Below are 19,308 nucleotides of genomic sequence, written 5' to 3'. Positions count from 1 at the left end.
ACAAAGTCCCAATATCGGGGGACTTGTCAGCAGCACTGGAACTTTAGCCGCAGCGCCAGAAAGATGCGGCCCAAAATCAATTGATATGACATCAAATTGAATTTCCAATTCTTTCTCTTTTCGGCTCCCAAGAGCAGCGTTTATCCGGCGACTTGTTTATGTTTGTGTCTCAATTGCCTTTGAAGCTTCCGGCTTAAGAATTTTTACGCACGCTTTCACCGGGGGAAAGTTAAGCCCCGTGGGGTCCGTCATGTCTAGGGATGCTTCATTGGCTATATGTAAATCCCATTTACTGGGGAGGGGAGCATTTAAAAAGGGGACGCTACCTCCCAATTAATTTGCCTAAATACATTTATTCCTTGTTTATAGATAGATATACAAGAATATAGCTATTTGTAAGGCATCTGGTGGAAACATGTCGATTTATCACCCGTGTCCATGCCACAATCACATTTAGTTTCGATGCTTTGGCCGCTGGGGACTCGTGCTGGCAATGGAGCTGATATCGGAAACATTATCCCTGGCCAAATGGGCGCCCTTCTCGTCCAGATCGACCACGTGGATGTCGAAGCTCGAACTGCCGGTTGGCACACCATCTGAAGTATGGGTATTACGCCGGATGCGTCCCTCCACGGAGAAGGGTGGGTTGGCTTTCTTGTAGGTGGGTGGTGGAGCAGCTCCAGCTGGGGCTGAGGGTGCTGATTTCTTGGGAGGAGCGGTGGAGGTTCCCGAAGTTGAGTTGGCTATAAGTTTGCTGGGGCACAGGGCAAGCTCTCGGTTCCTCAGCTGGTTGGCTGCCGTGTGTCCAGGAGTGGGACCCGGAGTGGGTGCTGGCGAGGATTTCCTGCCGATCTTCAGCTCGGGAGCTGTCATAGATCTGGTGTTATTGGCTGCCATGGCACGGGCAGGAACGGACATCAGAGGTGGTCGCCAGATGGGCTTCACCTTGGGTCTTTCGCTATCACTAATCTCAGCACTGATTTGGTTAAGTAGCTCCAGCAAAGTGCTCGCCTTTTCGTCCTCAAACTCAATGCGAATAGGCGATTCACGACCGGAAGGACCTCCCGGATTGAGCAGTATGAGCCTGGAAAATAGGAATAGGTTGTTAAAGGACTTTTACCTTGAAGTTATAACCCACCTCTTGGCCTCCTCGATGGCTCTGCCCAGGTTCTGTAGATTCTTCCTGTCGTTCTTGGCGCATTGGCCTATTTGAGAATCCTTGGCGGCTTTAAGGACCACATTCCACCTGTGAGCAGTGGACTGCAAAAGGACGGTGCGTGCCACCCGCTGGAATCGCTCCCTGGCAGTTTCCTTCTCTGGCCTTGAGGGAATGGACTCCACCTTGATCTCCCGCATTTCTCCCTCACCGTTGACATTGCCAAAGGCATCTAGTTCGCAGCTATTCTGCACCGGAGCCACCTGGAAGCCCTTCATCAGGCGACGTTCCCAAACCTTTATCCGCCGGGGTCGTGGCTCTATAAAGATTTTGGTTTAGGATCCCTTGAATATCTTAGTACCTTTACTTACGCCTCTCCTTTTTGTTGGCTGAGGAAACATCCATGCCGCTGTTTTCGAATATTTCAAGCATTTCGTAGCGCATCGTGTTGATCTCGCTCTTCACCTCATTGATATCGTCCTCCGATACGGGATTATTCTCGAACTTCCGATGCATGGCGGCCAAGTATCGCCAGACCAGGGAGCGCATTATGTTGTCATACTTGCTGAACTGCTCTTGCTCCTGTCGCTTCTGTTGAAATAAAAGGGGTTCGAATTAGTCCTTGAACTTACTAGAAAGTAAAGGGCCAATGTATTACTAATGTTTTTTCGACAACTTAAGGGATAAACACACTACTTATTAAGCACATTCAGAATGCTAGCATCAACTCAATCTTAAAGTACCTTAAATCGAAATGAATAAGCCTACATGGTTGTCCCATTCCGAATAAAGATGGTAACCTTTTCCAAAGATGTAGTGGTTAAATAAGAGTCCTTTGAGCCTAAGGATCTCCACATTCTTACCTTGGAGCGCTGTCGATCGATGGCCTTGCTGGACTTGCGGAAGATCCTGATGAGCCACTTGACGGAGGGCAGGACATTGAAGGGCGGCGGCAGGGTGGCGCTGTCCTCGAAGTAGCTCATCCACAGCTTGGTCCTGGCGAACTTCCACTCCGTGTCCGAGTGTTCCTGTAAAAACAATTAGATTACATGAAAACAATTGTGCAGTGACCTGATGAACTTACATCAATCATGGCATACGAATTGGACATCATGGCGATGAGCAGGTTCAGCAGCACAATCACGTTGATGACGCTGTACGAGCCGAACATGAGCAGACCCCAGAATCGCGTATACGACTTGATGCCACTCAGCTCGAAGTCGTCCAGCCCGACCATCCCGAAACTGGCCCAAAACAGCGATTGCGAGGATTCGAAAAGGCTGCGGAATGTGGAAGGGGTTGGGGGACATTGAATTAGCGAAATGAGTGGGCAACTCAATTAGCCCGGTGGCTAATTGGCCTGGTGACTGGACTTACTTGCCAAAGCGGCGCCACTTCATGCAGGAGTCCCCGTGGGAGCCCCAGTCCGCCTCGCCACCCGGCAGCACATAGCACTTGCTCTTCTCCAGGGCGGCGAAGTACCAGAGCAGCTGGTTCAACCCACAGGCGAAGGCGAACAGCACCAGGGTGTAGATGAAGAAGAACTTGACGATGTCGATGACCATGCGACCCAGGGAGATCTGCAACGGACCCAGGTGGGGATTGATGCTGAACAGGTGCACCAGTTTCAGGGCGGAGAAGACATTGGCCGCCGCAAAGAGTCCTTCGGCAATAAGCTGCGGATCAAAGTCGTGCCACTTCTCGCGGGGTATATAGGCCATCTGCGGATCCCTGGCTATTTCCGTGGCCTGCTGGATGTAGGCAAAGGCTCTGAAAGGGAGAGGATATCATCAAGATGTATTATAGAATCTAAAGAAAATCTACCATCCTTCACACTCACCTCAAGCACATCACACTCACGTACAAACTATTCCGCAGAAAGTCGATGAAGTTCCACATGTTGCGCAAATAACTCTTCATGCCCACTGCAAATATCTCCTGCACCTCCTCCCACACGAACCCAACCACATAGAGCACCACCATGAGCTCCAGCTTGGTGGGGGCCTGGCCACGCTGACGCAGCTCCTGCTCAGCCAGCTCCTTCTTCATCCTGGCCGATCCGAAGATACGCACAAAGTCATCGTCCGCCCGCTGCGACACCAGAATCAAGATGACTGCAAAGCAAACAATAATGAGTACCCATTCCCATCTTGGAATGTTGTCATAAAAGGACCTGTGCGGAAAAATGTTGTTTATACCCTGCCCTACTCGAAATCTCTCGTAAACACTGATTCTGGGAAGGTTTTAACCTCTGTGAATTTCTCTTAAAGTGCGGGTATCCACTAAGTTGAAAAGATGTTCAGAATTTTGAAATTTTGTTTTCTAATCCTTCTTAACTTTTAAAATTTAGAGATTTAAGAGATGTTCAAACTTCTATTATTAATTGATTTGTAATGTTGTTTACCCTGATGAAAAAAAACGTAGTATCTCTCTTTATTTCGGAATCAACTTGATTTTTAGCCATCGCTGTTTTTATTAACTTTCAATTTAACAATTCTAGTTAGTTTACGGATTTTTTTACTTTGATTTCAGTATGAAACCCATTTTTATTAAATTAAAAAAATAATCCGAGTATATATATCTAACGTATTTAGTATGTTTTACCTTGTCCATATTTAATGCCAAATATATTTTATATTTAATATTTTAATTTTGTTTTTAAGCTCAAATATTAAATACGAAACTATTAATTCCATTTTTTTATCAGTGTTCAAATTCTCAATTAAATAGGTGTATGAAATATTTTAAATATTAAATATTTTTCATCAAGTAGGAGATCTTTGTTCCCAAAATGAAAAGTGAAATCCCATGGGGGGTACCTATGGATTGCACCTGCCCCCCCTTTAAGCGAGCCCATGCTGTTTGCATTGTGCACCGCAGGGGGAATACTCACACAGGAAGAGCAAATAGGAGGAGGCATGGATGAGGAATTTCATAAAGGGCTTGCGCATCAACTGGCCCGTCCGGCAATTCGGGGCGCACATGTATATGAGGCAGTAGAGCGGGAACAGGACGGCCACCTGGCCGATGCAGAGGACTTTGTCCACAATGCTCTTGCGCCGGAATCCGGGGAGCCCGTCATACCAAATGGAGGACAGTAATTGCTGAATATTCGAGTGCGCCACGAACTGTCGCAAACGGGAAATGGAAAATTTTAGCAACAGAACCATGCTGGAGGCGAGTACCGGAAATACCTTCTTCTGCTTGTAGGAAATGGCCTGCACCAGGCGGGTCAGGCTCATCCGGTCCCCGGGCTCATAGCTCGACATCTGCGGATCGTAGTTCAGGATGATGGCCAGCTCGCTGGAGGTTCTTGTCTGATCCAGCAGGTCCACGGCGAACTTCTGACACTGCCTGCGCAGATCCATGTACTCCGACTTGCACTCCTGCTCGGTTAGGGCCAGGTTCCTCAGTTCCCAGGACAGCTGGAAGGCGGTGAGTATGGGGTCGTTGGAGGTGAGGCAGATCAGCGAGGGACTGCACAGCGCCCGGTAGATGTTCACCCTGGAGAGGGAGTGCCTCAAGGAGTCCTCCGTGGTCAGGCGGACGCACTCCTCACATCCGCAGCTGCGGGAGATGGTATGTATCCGGAATTAAAAGTAAGACTATACAGGTATCTATTTCCCAGCTAACCGTATGTCATGTGGCACTGGCACGGCCGCCCCACGATCCAAAAGAATGCGGAGTATCTCAAAGTTGTTCTTGTGGGCGGCCAGCATGAGAGGTGTGATATCCGGCGCAAACATCGCCGTATTGATGTCCACCTTTTGCCAACTCTGGAAAAAGGAAGGTACAATTGTGTTTTTTAAAATGAAAGAGAAAGTAAAGATATTCTAGTTAAAACTTAAAAACATTATAGTGTTCTATGATCATATTAAAATATTATTATACCCAGCTTTAAATTTAAAATCAGTTAATAAATCACACACTGTAAGAAAATACTAGACACCTACATATACGATACAATGCAATAGATTTTATAAGATTTACATGGTTTTAAACAACCATAACTAACAAGTATGTTTTCATGTTCCATGTTGGTTTCTGAAGAATTCACGGCCTCAATTGTTTGAACTATTCTTGTTTATATATGAAATGGTTTAATCTAACAAGAATGCTATCGTGGTCTACATTAATTCCTGTTGTTCTAAAGAATTCGCGGTCCCATTTCCTTGAACAATTCATGTCCAAATTGGTTCATCTTGCTCTGAGGAATATGCTAATCGAATATACTTTTACATACTCGTGCAAGTCTCTAGTACATCATCAATTTACACTTATTCATTCTTTATATATCTCTCATTTGTTTGACTACAGTTTATTAATCCCGCCTAATGCCCACCCAAAAAGACCTGAAATTATTCCTTGAACCGTTCAAGGCCCACTCGAAGTGCGTTGTCTTCATCGTTTGTGGATGTTATTAAGCCGGTTAAACGTTTTATTGCATATGCGCTACAATAGTAATTTTCACGCTCCAACAGCGCCCAATGGCTGCCTAATGAAGCGTGCCTGTGTGCATAAATATGAGCCCGACGGAGGCCCAGACGACTTTATTTGCAATAAGCGTAAACCTTATACCGGGATGGCCCAGGATGTACTGGATTATCCGGGGGAGTGGGTGGACTGGGGGGTTCTTGGTCGTTGGCCGCTTATCGCACACTCCCAATCACTCGACAGTCGAGATGCTGCGAGTACGTGCCCAATGGCGAAGATGATCCCGATGGGTGGGACACTCCGAGCACTACGAGCACTCCAGGCACTCCAAACACCCAACGCCCCTCACACGGAAACTGATTAAAATCGTGTTAGCTTCAACTTACAGGGCCTTAAACGCCTACGGACGATAATGTGGGCCACAAATTAGCTGAGCGCAGCAGACAAAACAAAGGACACACTGGGAGAAAAACCTATACATAGCTGTAAACCAAAGAATAAAATGTTTATTTTTAGGACTCGAGGCTATAATATAACATCCTACACTATCCTGGAATTTGGTATATGCTATTATATGCATATGATTTGATAATAAAAAGGTCTCATTTATAAAAACAGTTACCAAAAACATGTATTAAAAAGGATATCATGTTTGGAGGAATGCATAAATACCGTGAGCCTATCTCAGATTTACTAGGAATAGTATCATGATTGCAATTCTAACTTAAAATGTCAAGGGTAATCGAAATCTGTGATTCTGAAATGCCTAAGCTAATACGTGACAGGTAATTTCTCCAGGTGCCTTGGGACTTACGTAGGGCTCGCCCTCCTTGTAGATGAGCTCCTCGTGCTCGAGCAGGAGCTCCACAGCCTCGACGAACTCCGCATTGATGGCGTGCAGCAGGGCGTCCTTGGTCTCCACCCCCATGATGACGAGCAGCTCGACCATCTCCAGGTTCTCATTGTCTATCGCCAGGGTGAGGGCCCTGCGCCCCAGGGGATCCATGCAGTTGATGTTGATGTGCTGATGGCGCAGCGCCTTCTGCAGGATCCTGCAATTATTGGAATTTACTTAATAAAGGGGGTGGCATTTCTGCTAATTGGAGCGAGCTCCCACGCGGTAACTTTTTCTTTTCTTCATTTTCGGACAAAGTTCCCCCAATGCCGACCCGATTCTCGATGTCAAATCGAAAGTTGGAGCCAAAGTTTCTAATTACATCGCGGCCGCGGCCAACAAAAAACTTTGCCAATCAATCGGTTGCCAAAAAAAAAAAGGAGCTCATATCGCCTCTGTTTAGCCAGCTGCCAGAAAAGCGAGAAAAAGGTGGAAAAATCCCAAAATTAAGTTGTATAATTTTTCCAACACTGCCTGGCTCTCAATCGAAATCTAGTTACCCTGGAGGCGAACTGTCACATTTTGCTTTCACCTGCCATTCAGTAAGGGCGAAAATCTTTCATTTAACGATCGTTCGTCAACATAAATTGTTGTACAAAATTCAAAGAAGAAACGGAATCTGCTTTTCAAGACGCGATTACAGTGATTACACACCACTTCCCAACATTAGGCGATTAAATTATTCGTAAGCCCCAGCGATTCGACAAAATCGATACCAAATGGAAGCCGCCGAGGGTCAGAGCCTGGTCATCAAAATGGCCCAGAAGAACAAGGGTGAGTTTGGGAGTTCACCAGACTAACCAGAGGACTTTCCTATAGGAGGACTCTATTTCATATACCCTAACAGAGACCCAAACTGTAAAGCTGATGGCCGGTGGCGGTCTGGCCAACAACTGGTTTGCCCCAGGGGCCTATGCTGCAGGAGCGGTTTCATTTGGCGGTCATCCGCTGATCCATCCGCCGACCGTTCCCCAGCCAGCCATCTCGTGCCAGTTCTACATGGATCGGGAGGAGCAGCTGTACCGCCGCGCCTGCCAGATGAAGGGCATCCGGGTGGAGCGACTGCACGAGATCCGCGAGGAGGAGGACGAGTCGAATGGATCCGAGGAGGAGCACTCGAAGGGCATCCGCTACCGATACACCCTGGACGAGATGAAAAGCTACAACCCCTACCGCTTCATCAACTTTTAAGTGTCCCCAAAACCACCTATCCACCACCATCATCGCCGCCACATTCCCATTCACAACCCCATCCCTATTGCATCGTCAGTGTTCGGACTTCCATGTAGAATCACTCAGATCCAGCATTAGGATTAGCATCAGTATCAGTAACCGTGTCAGTATAAGTATCACGACTAGCCTCAGCACCAGCACCACATTCCACATAAGATGCGAGTTTGTGGCGACACCATGCATGCCTCCAAACCGAATTGGGAACCACAACAGCTTCAAGAACACCGCACACCATCCATTTGCTTGTTGCCAGCGTTTCGCCAAGACCATGAAAGCAATAAAAAATTGTTCATAAATGACATCCTGGGATGTCAACCAAAGTTAGGATTGTGATTTCTGGGCAGCTCTTTTTATGGGGGACTGAATTTTCATTTAAGGTATTGAAAAACTGATTACTAGTCATTGGATTAAGTTATTCTGAATATTTAACCAAACTGTTTTTGAGCAAAGTTAGCTTAGACTCGAATGATAAGGACCTGTTTGGCTAATAATAGAATGTCTAACAATTAACCCATAACTATTTAACATAAGGCACTTGCCTTTTTAGCCCTCTAAAAGAAAATGATATAGTAACATTTTGTATGTAGCAAGATAATTGGTCTCAAACAATTATTTTTTGCATAATACCGAAAAGTATTCGAATGAATTTGCAAAGGTTATAGCATTCTGCATATTATCTCAAATTCATTGCCGGTTAACGAAATGAATTGTACATTTATTAAAGTAAAGCCGTAAACGAGCGTAAAGTATCTGGGTCGGAGTCCTCATATTGCTTATTAAGTGGCCTGCAGGAAGCAAGTTAGGTAACCATTTTGAGGCCCTTAGGCGGTGGAGGGCGTGTGTGCAAATAATTGAAACCACCACCACCAACAGCACATTTAAACATCCCAAGGAGGCTCCCGATGGGATTTGTGCTTTCCGCGCGGCCCAACCCAGTCAACACCTGGGTTTCCCTGGCGATGCCACCTATGGAACTCGAGATACCGCTCGAAAAACTTTGGGCTTAAAGATTTGAGAGGTGAAATGCCATCACTCGAAGAAATATAGTTGAAATCATTTCAAAATTTATGTAAAATACGCTTAAAACTTTAAAGTTAATCAATTTCAATTTGAATACCTTCTCCTATGAATCAAGTAAATCAATATATTTTACACTCTATTAATTACATCTTGTCACTTCTATTTATTTATTTATCAAATAAAAGCCTCTTAACGAGGTAAAGAACTAGTGACGATCGCACCTTCAACGTACAAAAGTTCTGATATCAAGTTTTGTAACAAAAATCTATCTTTGATCTACTTCATAAATACACTTTCTAAATTTATTTCATTTTAAAGTCTTGGCATGCAATCCTTTAGTTGCCGTATAGTAGTCGCTTTCGCACATATCCTGCGCTTCGTCACTACGTGTACTGCCGTCTACACATATATATATATAAAGCTTCCTACTTGAAGTTAAGAATTAACGCACTGCTAAATCTCATTCGATTGGGGCTCCTGTGTGGTTTTGATCTCGTATATCCAAGAACCGACCCCAAGAACATCTTAAATGTTAAGATCTATAACTTTATAATATTTATTTCAATCAAAGGATACACTTCTAAAGTGATTACTAAGACGATCTCCCAAAGATGTTATTATTTCTTAAACAACACATTTTCAACCCAAAATGATCAGAAGTTGACCCCATTTCTCCAAGTGCACCCCTTCCGCTCAGGATCCGATACTACCCGAACCCGCCCTCCCGCTGGGTATCGGAGGCGTAAAAAGCGCTACTCACCTGCGCACATTCGGCATGTCGCCCCGCTCCACGGCCAGCAGGAACTTCTTCTCCTCGAGCAGCAGAGGTTGCGGTAATCCCAGCGGCACACAGCACCCGCCCACCGATTTGGGGGCGGAGGTGTTGTTGCCGCCAGACGATACCTGGCATATTTTAAACAGACGTGTGGGTGAGTACATATATATATATGGGGATATGTGGCGGGGAAATCGTGTATGTGGAATTGCAAATAAATAAAAAATAAACATACAAGAAAATTAAGTGCAAAGTGGAGGATGCTGGGATGCTGATTGTCTGGCTTCCATCTAAATGGCCTGGCAGCGTTTAAGAAAGCGTCGTTTGGGTTTAAGCTAATGCTGGCATCGCCTCTTTAAGAGGTGCTACTTCCGGGTTTCTACTTACGCCCGTTGGCAGCTTCTTTTTGCGACCCATTGTGGGGTTTTAAACACTTCACTTAACACAAAACCGAGTGTAATTAATATTCCATGTACTGAGTCCCGGGTTCAGAGTTCAAAGCGCCGGCTCCATGTCGCCGGGCTTAGCACACGGGCATTAAAAGAACTGCACGATATTTACATATAACATTTATATATTTATACACACAATGGCTAAGCCAAAAAAGTCCAATACTAAGCCGGGCCAAATGCAACTTTCAAGTTGATTTTGCTTTTATAGTTATGTCCAACTGGGTCTGTGTGTGTCTGCTGGTTTTTGACTTGGTTTATGGTTTCTGGTTTCTGGTGTCCGGCGTGCAAAAAGTTTCTATTTAAGCTGTTTATAATGTTTTTTTTTTTATTATTCGTTGGCCAAGCTGTCTAAGCCCTTTTTAAGTGCCAACTGCAGGGGAAAAGATTTAAGTTTTGGCAATTTTGTGACTTGATTGGGGGACTGTGTTCACTATTTCCTGACTGTCCGTACGAAATTCAACGGCAGCACTAATTTGATTTTTGAGAGCACTCATTGCACCACTTATGGTTCATTATTCAATCACTTTTTCTGTTTTCATTCACATTCTCTGCATGGAAATTAATTGCACTTGCATTTCCCTCATTTTCCACGGCTGGCTGAAATTTTTATTAATTTTTGTGGCTCTCAGGGGATTGTTTACATCACCGCCAATCGGTTTGCCATTAGAAATAATTTTCAGCGGTTCTTTGTTCTCCAAAACAAAATATTTTTATATTTTCCGCTGCTCCTCTCCGCATGTGTGAACAATGCCGAAATGAATATTTAAGGTACTTTTTTGGGCAGCGGCCACCAATCGGTAATCCGCAAGGAAAAAATACACCCTGTCTACATGCTTTTGCTTTAAACTGGCTTTATGCTCCTGCGGATGCGGATGCTGCAGATGCATTTAAAAGTGTTTGGGCCGGTCATAAAAAATGCAAGTGCTTTGCATATGCGGTGAGAAAAAACAGGAACCCATCAGGGGGGTTCTTCCATACAAAAAGGGTAAAAAAACACTTCCGGGCCGGACAAAAGCTTGTTCTGGCTGCCACAGTGGCCGCCGATGGTGCATTGTTTAATTAACTTAATAGAAATATAAGTGCGGGCGACAGGTGAAAATACAGACGGACATAAAAATGTCACAATAAATTCGGTTTTATCTACCAGTTCATGGGAAGCGTTTACAAATGGATTTATAGCTCTTTGCCTGAAGGAGATGCAGAGAGAAAAATGCAGAAAATTCAATAATATAGGAGCCTTTGCATCATAACATGATGAGGTAACTCCATACAGGGATGGATTTTTAGATTAATATCGTATAAGTTTTACTTTGTATCCTATTGAAATGGTTGAAATTATCCTTATGGTATTATGTCCTTATTTCTCTCTCTGACTGTTATGAATGATATCATCCTTATAGCGCTAGCTCCCGATTTTTCTCTTTCTGCACACCAAACATATTAAAATGTCGCAATTGATGTATCATAATTCTGTCACAAGAGAACTGTAGTTCATTAAAACTTAAACAAATTTGGAATAGTTTATAGAGCTCATAAAAACTAAGAGCTTATCAGGATGGCAGCCAAGTTTAAGCGAAATCTGCAGTAGTCACAGACCACAAAACCCGGCACACACAGTCACAAACTTTACAATCCGGGGAGCAGGAGCGGGAACAGGAGCAGGATCAGGAACAGGAGCAGGAGCAGGAACGGGAGCACAATGAATGAAGAATATAACTACATAATTCAGTTGGCTCACGGACTGCACTTAAGCCACTTATAACCAACCGTACGGATACGTACTTCTTGCATTCCGGCACATAAAAACGTGTGCAATTGTTCAACTCGCTGGCACAATGGACGTTGAAATTTCATGTGACCGGCTTAGGTGAGGGACTAAGGATATGAGTATATGATATTTTACAACAATACGTTGTTAAGGCACCGAAGGAGTCACTGTACAATGTGTTCTGGTATTTTATTTTATATAATTTTATTTTTCTTTTAGTTCATGAGTGGAAAACCCGCCGAGTTACAACCCGCGACGCACCGCGAACGTGTGCCACCTGCGAAATTTACACGCTGCGACTACCGCGCAGAAATTTATACCTTTCCCGAGGGCCGAGCGGCGTTGTGGCTAATTTAATTAGACTAAAACGTCAAATATTTGTCAGCCAGCGCATAGATACACCTGGAGGTTGTCCGTACAAGTTGTGTGTAGGATCTATATGTGGCTATATGAGTTGCGTGGGGTCGAAGGCTGTCCCCTTGCCACATGGAAACGCTATCAACAAGTTTTCGCCAAGTTCCCTAAGGGGATTAGGACCCAAACATGTGGAAGGTATGGGGGAGGGAAACGATCCAGACGGCGACTGTCGGCAATTGAATTACGACTAATTTTCCCTGATTTGATTTGTGCTGCGCCAGCCATTGTTTTGCCACTTACTCTTCGGGCTCTTTTATGGCCACAAACTGCTGCACATTTGCGGATATTTTCGTGCTGCCCAATGCAGCGTGCGTAATTTGATTTGGAACATTCCAGTTTAGCCAGCAAATCGGTTGACATTGGTTACCTGTCGTTATCAATATATTTCAATAACTCTGGCTCCCGATTGGACATTGGTTTATACTACACCAAGGAAAACCCAATTGTTTTCGGAACGTTTTTCTTTATTGCATTAATTTACCACACTCAGAAAAATGACTTTTCTTTAGGTCTCAGAAGTAAGTCAATTTAATCTATAACAACAAAGTTTAACCTAAACTGTTTTTGATTTTTAAAATGCTCTCGAAAAAACCAAATCTTTCATCTCTATTTAAGATCTCTTCATCTTGAAAAACAAACTTCTGTGCTCTTTTGTCTTGATATCAAGAACTGTTCTTCTCAAAAATGTAAGAAAACAATTTCCCGTTTTCCATTTTTCATAATTCTTTCTTTTCAGAATATTTATATTTTACCAAAATGAATACAGTTGATATTTCGAAATTTCGTACCGTGCAGTAATTTGTTTATATTTCAATTAATTTGCCAGAGCGTCAGGCTTATTCCAATTGATTGGATAACTTTTATTTAATTTGTTTCCGTTTTTATACTAAAATGCAAGCAATGTGGCTTGCACTTTGAAAATTGTCAGCTAGCCAAGCAATTTGTATACATTTTAACAGAGTGAAAACTTTAAAAGCGCAAGCTTTTGTTATTATTTGGGCAATTTATTTAAATTTAGACTTGCTGCCCAAGGCATTTGATTGGACAACTATAGAAAGGACCTTCCTTCTGCTGGCTCCTCCACTTTAACTGCGATACAAAAGCTAGACAGTCCAAGTGGATCCTTCACATGTTCATATGTCCCCGGCAGAGTCAGCCTTTTGACGGGCACAAACAAATTTGTCTGGGCAATCCAAACTCTAGATACACATGGCATGAGCAGTAACCGACTTGCCAAACAAAAACGGAATTAAATCAAAAATCTTAGAATGGATTCTGATGAGGTAGAGTGAAGGGTGGATGGCTGGGATAGCTGGGATAGCTGGTCCTTTGGCGACAGACAACAATCCAAGCAGCTTCCAGCATCAGCTGAAAAATCGTGGTTTGGGCCGGAGTCTCGCATGACTGCACGTAAACAGGCAAAGCCAAACAAACAAACATCAGAGGAGGTTTTGAGGATTCTAGGGGAGGGGGGGGATCCCACATACCTGCACGTTAACTCATTTAGTGGCAGGTGGGTTGCCATGACTGCGCCTTTTATCAAGTTGCATGCGGTTGGCGAGGAGCCGCAGTTCGGCGGGGAAGCACCCTTAAAGTCGCGCCTGGCTCCATTCTCCCTGTTCTCGGGCCGCTTTGGGGTGGATATAGGATTTCTTTTTTTTCATACTATATCTTCTTGTTGTGGCTCTTAGCAATACTCACAGAAAATACTGGTAGCCAATATGTGTGTATATAAAATCCGGTACTAACATATCCCAATTGATTAGTTTTTATATATTTTATGGACTTCTTATTTATAAAATAATTTAAGTAAAATACAAATAAAGTTCCTTCATAGATGTTCTTGGTATTACAAATATAAATAAAATTCCTTCACAGATTTTCTTGGTATTACAAATATGTAAATCCGATTCTAAAACATCCAAATTAAGCGTAAATTACTCTTGAATTAATGTAAACTTGTAATCTATTTATTTTATTGATACAATTTCTATGAAATATTTAAGGATTATACAATAAAAGTGAAATTCTGTTATAGATTTTCTTCGATTTTCTCCCAGTTCATCCGTGTGCGTCTGGCAGTGGCAGTCCCCAAAGCAAACAGACAGTAAGTAGCATAGTTACACGCACGCTCTCACACATTCCGCAGCAGGTTATCCTGCAGGAGGCCATCCTGCAGGAGGTTATCCTGCTGCAGGAGCAGAAGCTGCGGAGTAATATGATGCATTTCCATAATTCACCCGGCAGTTCGCCAAACGCTTTGCTGCTTTGGTGGCGTTGTACAGTGTGTGGCAAATAAAATTGCATTCAATATTTCTTCTCGTTTTGCCCCAGCTCGTTGATGAGATTTTTTTCCCCTGGCACCAGCCCCCTTTTAGACGTCATATTGTTTGTCTTGCATTAAATTTATGGCTGTTGCGCTGCTGCACTCGCCCCAAATTGCATGTTGGTTCTATTATTTCAAACCGCCAGCTTGCATAATAATGCGGCATCGAGCAAGGTGCTTAAAACCCTTCAAACGATCTGGAAAATTATTTTTTAAACCAACCAGATGGGCAGATTGCAGGAAATCTGAAATATATTGCATAATTCGGTTAGCAGCAGGTTTATATGCAGTAATGAATTTACCAATTAAAAGCTTTTAAAAATCTCTTCTCCTCTCGCATGGGTTTTCAGCCAAATTTTCTTACATTTCATATTCCCTGTATTTTGTTTTTCCCGGCGAAACCATTTTCATGGCCGACTTTTGGGCGCTGCATTCAATTTCCTTTTTTGTTTTCCCTCGACTGCTCTCCTCGAATTTTCGCTCGGCCCGTTCAAATGACGCCATCAACTGGAAGTGGCAATCTTTAAATATTTATTTTCGCATGCCAATGTGCTGAGGCATCTTCCCTTTTAAACAATGCGAAATTTCCATCAATGAAATGAGACTTTAAGTTAAATCGAAGGCAAATAAACAAAGTTCTTGGCCCAAACAAATCCCCAAACAGCATCAAAAACCATTCCTTGCGGCAAAATAAATTCCCAGCAATTCATGACAGCTCAGCTGAGTCCGGGGAAAGCCAGGTGGAAATGGCAAAGGGAAGTTCGCCCACGGAGTGAAAAGTGGGCGTGGCGGAGGAGCGTACGTGCCGAGATACAAAACTTGCCGGAACGGATTAGAAAGTCGAGTGTTCGACGCACGTTCCTCTGTTCCTCCCTCAAAGGGTTTAAAAGGCAATCAAAATTAATTGTTTTACGGTTAGCCACAAAACTTCTCCATCTTCATTCCACAGTTCGCCAATCCCCAGTCCATTTGCCTTTGACAGTGCGAAACGCCAGAAATAAATCTGCATGTTTCTTTTATAATAAACGAGGCACTCAGCTGCCAATTAAATGTATTTACAAGCCATCGCAAATCAAGCAGACGAAGTCCCGCATCACTGACGCCACCAATCCCATCCCATTCTATCCAATCCCATCGAAATAGGCCGTATTCGGGCTATAAATACCACTCACCTGTGCATTTGTTTACGCGGTCGACCAGTTAGACGTAAACACGTCTCGCCGGAAGTCCACAAAAGACAGCACAGATACAGATACATACAGATATATTTGTATCTATAGACACATAAGTATGCAAAAGACAACAGGTACAAGTGGTGAAATGCAAAAGAATCCGAGTCATTGCTCCACATTGTCACAAGTTCATGCAGCAAGGTCTGTCTGGTTCCCCCACAACATTGATCTCCGCCTGTCAACGAGTCGTGTAAAGGCCAACTGCCGCTTATTTTTAATGGCAAAATATATCCACAGACCCCAAAATATATGCGTTCTGATGGGGAATGTCATTAGCTGCGGCGCCAGCGAGAAAAGATGAACAGTCAACGACACGCCGGCGACCTCAGGAGTCAGAACAAAGCAAAAACTATACAGCATCCATATAGCAGATAATTCGGGCGCACTACCATCGCTTCGAATTAAATAATTTATTTAGCCATTTGTCAGCATGCTCTGCATATTTCCCATTAATGACCTACAACGAATTTATGCGATCTTGGCAGCTGAAGACGGAAAACTGGATCTTGAGAGCCAAGAAGAAAGACCAGCAAATTGATTTGAAACGATGTCTAATTTTATTTCGGTCGGTTGGACGGTGGAATGCAGACCGCAAGGCCGATGTCGAGAAATTCGAATACAGAATGGAATACAAGAATCCGAATTTAAATTTGCTGTTCTTTTCCTTATGTTTCTATGTCATATGCAAAACGAAAAGAAATCGACAAATTTGATTTGTTAATATATTTGCGTCACGCCTTTTAAACTTTTGCAGAATTCTCATGTGGTTCTATAAGGTACATATAATATTGATCATTATCAACACCCGAATTAATGTAAGCAAGAGAGAATGAATCATAATTTTATTGTTTCATTCATGAACATGGAATATCAACACTCAAAAATTGTATATATAGATTTATAGATCAAAAAATTCAGTGACAGCATAACCTTAAAAGATGTAACATTAAAGCCACTAATCAGCATTTAACCGATCAAATTTATTTTTAAAATTTATGTAAATTTATCTCGGGGGAATGATATGCTGGTAGCCTTGTTAGAAAACTTTCTCTTGTAAAACTAAGATAAAAATTACGCCTCCATATGTTATGTTATTTTTTCTAATGATGAGTACTGATTTGACCAAGCCCATCCTGGCATAATGAGCCCAATTCTCGGCAGTTACCTCTACATTTCTTAAGTAGTAATTGCCCTTTTTCAATGGACAGGCATCTTTACCTCTTGGAAGGTCCGAGTCCTTGATGAATGGCAAAAAATACTTGTCGTAAATAACAGACATGTACATGCAGGTCTTATAGCGAACGCCAATACTGGAAGGCACCCATTCTCCATTTCGATGGGCGAATATTTCGTGGGCAAATTCGACTTCGTTATCCAAATCAACGAGTACTTTAACTGTCCCATTTAGTAAGCGTTCCCGTCCAAGCAAACGAACGTCGAAATCAACCAGTGTTTCCTCGTCACCCACAATTTTTTCAACAGATTCCATTCGAACTTCCAAATTAGCTCGTACAAGTCCCTAAAGGATAAGTCCTTTTAGAAACTGGATCTAAGTTTTTGGATTGTACCTACCAAAGTAACGATGGACAGGAGCAGAAAGAATTCCACAAATTTTAAGGACATGGTTGCACAGTTTTTTGGGTTTATAAATTTAAAAAGCGATACTTATTTCGCTGCCTTGGTTTTTATACCTTTTTATTACCGATTATTCGCACGTGGAAACTTCATAAGATGTTATCTTTTCATTATGCACTGTGTATAGTGATTTGAGTAAGATTAAACAAAACGATTAATAGTTAAACGATTCTATCTTTATTAGATTTAATTGATAAGTACACACAAAAAAAAATTGTTTTAAATTATTATTAATAAACATTTATTCACATTGCTTCTAATACTTATTTAAAGCAAAATATGTTAAATCCTACACTTTTCGAATAGTGTTTTTCCAAATCCTTTCGTATCGAGAACATTTGGTATTTAATCAGCAAAATGATGAGCTGGCTTCTTAATTTTTACCCTAATTCCTATTTGCCTGCCTCTCCTCACGTAATGCTTAGGGAAGATACCCCACACGCACCTCCCACACTCGGAAAATGGAAAATTGAAAATGGAAAACGGGGCTAATGGACCAATGCTGCGTTGTTGCAGTTGCGATGTCCGATTGTCGATTGTTGGTTGTTGCTGCTTGTTGTTTGCTGGTTTATTATTAGCACGCAAAGAAGTTTAGCGAGGTAAACACATTGACTTCATGTTGCGCCGCGGAAAACTCGACGGAAATCGGGGAAAAATGATTTCGAAACGAACGGGAACCAAAAGCGGCACGAAAATAGCGCAACAAGGCGTTGCCGAGAGCCAAAAATTTCCACCAAAACTAGACTGAAATTGAAAAATATTTTCAAACATACCGAACCAGTTGCGTGTGCAATGAGCGAGCGAGAAGGCGACTTGTGTCGAGTGCCAGAATTTGTCAATTTTCCAAAATATCACACGGAATGGGAACTTTCGCAATGATACGCAAACATTTGTAAGGTGAAAAGTTTTCGGCGCGCAAAAAAAAGAAAATGCTAGTGCAAAATAGACAAACATGCTGAAAATATATAGCTGTTTCGGAACATCTAAACAATTTGGGGCTCCCCAAACAACCAACAGAAGTTGTGGAGGTGTAAAAAATCATTCCCCAATAACAGTTGCCTTTTCACCTGGTCGGCAGGGTGTGAAAGCGGAAAACCAGCAGCAAAACCAACACCTAACACAAAAACAAAAGCGAACAACATAAGCTGCAGAGACAACGACAAGCGAAACAACAACAAATCAATGGAATTGTAGTGAAAACTTTTCTTTATCGAGTGGAGAAATTCCAATCCCCTTTTGCCTGATATCTGAATATAATAAAAAGGGTCCGAAAAAATAGTGATTTATATAGTTAGTTGAAAACGCACAAATAAAAATAAATCTCATTGCTTCCAAAATATAATTTGAAATAAACCACACTAGTTAAAAAAGTGAAAATTGGGTTCAGGCATGATGCGTTTTTCACTTTCGGTTAAAAAGCCAGCTCCGAACTTTTTGTAGATACAAGAATTCCATCAAATATCTTATTCCTATATATATTAGATTTTTCCTAACATAAGAGTAGGGATAGTAATAAGACCCCAAGACAGGGAAGAATTCAAAACAAAACGTGCCATCATTGCCATTTTCGATCGGAGCCGACCGGAAAAAATCGGGAGGAGCGACCGCCAGCTGCGTTTAGCGCATTTAAGGGATTTGCATTATTCAGAGCGCAGCCAAAGGCGGAAGCCCGTGACGTGAAAGCCGGTAGAATTCGGGGCCCAAACCAATTTTTGGCCAACAGCCCTTGGTCAGATGGCCGTGTGCAAATCAAAACGCAGCTTAGTTCGCCGGCCAGTCTGTTTGTCTTGGGCCCTGGCCGAAAACTTTAAAGTCCGGCAGGTTGGAGTGGTCAACCGTGGGATGGCGATGGTGATGGTGTACCATGGCATGAGAATGGAAATGGAATTGGGATGGGATTGGGGGAGTTCCCAGAACACGTTTCCCAACCACACACCGTTGTCTGGGCACGTTCGCATCAAGTGG

The 19,308-nt window shown here is 42.9% G+C and overlaps 3 protein-coding genes across 5 annotated transcripts; 1 reads left to right on the top strand and 2 right to left on the bottom strand.

The window, feature by feature from the left end:
- Positions 1–333: 333 nt before the first annotated feature.
- Positions 334–12,022, bottom strand: trpl (transient receptor potential-like). Of its 3 annotated transcripts, none has more exons than XM_017074201.4 (14): positions 11,748–12,022; positions 9,901–10,059; positions 9,499–9,641; positions 6,405–6,642; positions 4,790–4,932; positions 4,351–4,723; positions 4,050–4,284; positions 2,997–3,270; positions 2,534–2,926; positions 2,241–2,436; positions 2,020–2,184; positions 1,528–1,747; positions 1,139–1,475; positions 334–1,084 (listed from the first exon to the last, which is right to left on the bottom strand). In XM_017074201.4, exons 2-14 carry the CDS (start codon positions 9,928–9,930, stop codon positions 454–456), a joined length of 3,378 nt encoding a protein of 1,125 aa, XP_016929690.2. In that variant the 5' UTR covers positions 9,931–10,059; positions 11,748–12,022; the 3' UTR covers positions 334–453. The 3 variants fall into 3 exon arrangements, with proteins under 3 accessions (XP_016929690.2, XP_016929688.2, XP_016929689.2); XM_017074199.4 differs by having other exon boundaries at positions 11,869–12,022; XM_017074200.4 differs by having other exon boundaries at positions 11,877–12,021.
- LOC108009671 (uncharacterized) lies at positions 7,005–8,042 on the top strand. Its single transcript, XM_017074202.4, has 2 exons — positions 7,005–7,259; positions 7,333–8,042. The coding sequence occupies exons 1-2, from the start codon at positions 7,205–7,207 to the stop codon at positions 7,674–7,676; spliced, it is 399 nt and encodes a 132-aa protein (XP_016929691.2). The 5' UTR covers positions 7,005–7,204; the 3' UTR covers positions 7,677–8,042.
- A 4,514-nt stretch (positions 12,023–16,536) lies between the features above and the next one.
- Positions 16,537–17,331, bottom strand: CheA46a (Chemosensory protein A 46a). Its single transcript, XM_017072041.4, has 2 exons — positions 17,281–17,331; positions 16,537–17,227 (listed from the first exon to the last, which is right to left on the bottom strand). The coding sequence occupies exons 1-2, from the start codon at positions 17,329–17,331 to the stop codon at positions 16,745–16,747; spliced, it is 534 nt and encodes a 177-aa protein (XP_016927530.3). The 3' UTR covers positions 16,537–16,744.
- Between the last annotated feature and the right edge of the window lie 1,977 nt (positions 17,332–19,308).

This window comes from Drosophila suzukii, chromosome 2R, assembly GCF_043229965.1.
Source record: "Drosophila suzukii chromosome 2R, CBGP_Dsuzu_IsoJpt1.0, whole genome shotgun sequence".
Classification (NCBI taxonomy): domain Eukaryota; kingdom Metazoa; phylum Arthropoda; class Insecta; order Diptera; family Drosophilidae; genus Drosophila; species Drosophila suzukii.
Note: the sequence above shows the minus strand (reverse complement) of the source record. Positions and strands in the feature narration are given on the sequence as shown.

What these genes read in the sequence shown, in the direction of transcription:
- trpl (XM_017074201.4), bottom strand. Translation starts at nt 9,930, where the DNA reads ATGGGTCGCAAAAAGAAGCTGCCAACGGGC. An exon ending in GTGAGTGTGATGTGCTTGAG is followed by an intron (nt 2,927 to 2,996) that starts GTGAGTGTGAAG and finishes TCTCCCTTTCAG; the next exon opens with AGCCTTTGCCTACATCCAGC. An exon ending in AAGTGGCGCCGCTTTGGCAA is followed by an intron (nt 2,437 to 2,533) that starts GTAAGTCCAGTC and finishes CACATTCCGCAG; the next exon opens with CCTTTTCGAATCCTCGCAAT.
- CheA46a (XM_017072041.4), bottom strand. Translation starts at nt 17,331, where the DNA reads ATGTCCTTAAAATTTGTGGAATTCTTTCTGCTCCTGTCCATCGTTACT. An exon ending in TCCTGTCCATCGTTACTTTG is followed by an intron (nt 17,228 to 17,280) that starts GTAGGTACAATC and finishes CTTATCCTTTAG; the next exon opens with GGACTTGTACGAGCTAATTT.
- LOC108009671 (XM_017074202.4), top strand. Translation starts at nt 7,205, where the DNA reads ATGGAAGCCGCCGAGGGTCAGAGCCTGGTCATCAAAATGGCCCAGAAG. An exon ending in AATGGCCCAGAAGAACAAGG is followed by an intron (nt 7,260 to 7,332) that starts GTGAGTTTGGGA and finishes ATACCCTAACAG; the next exon opens with AGACCCAAACTGTAAAGCTG.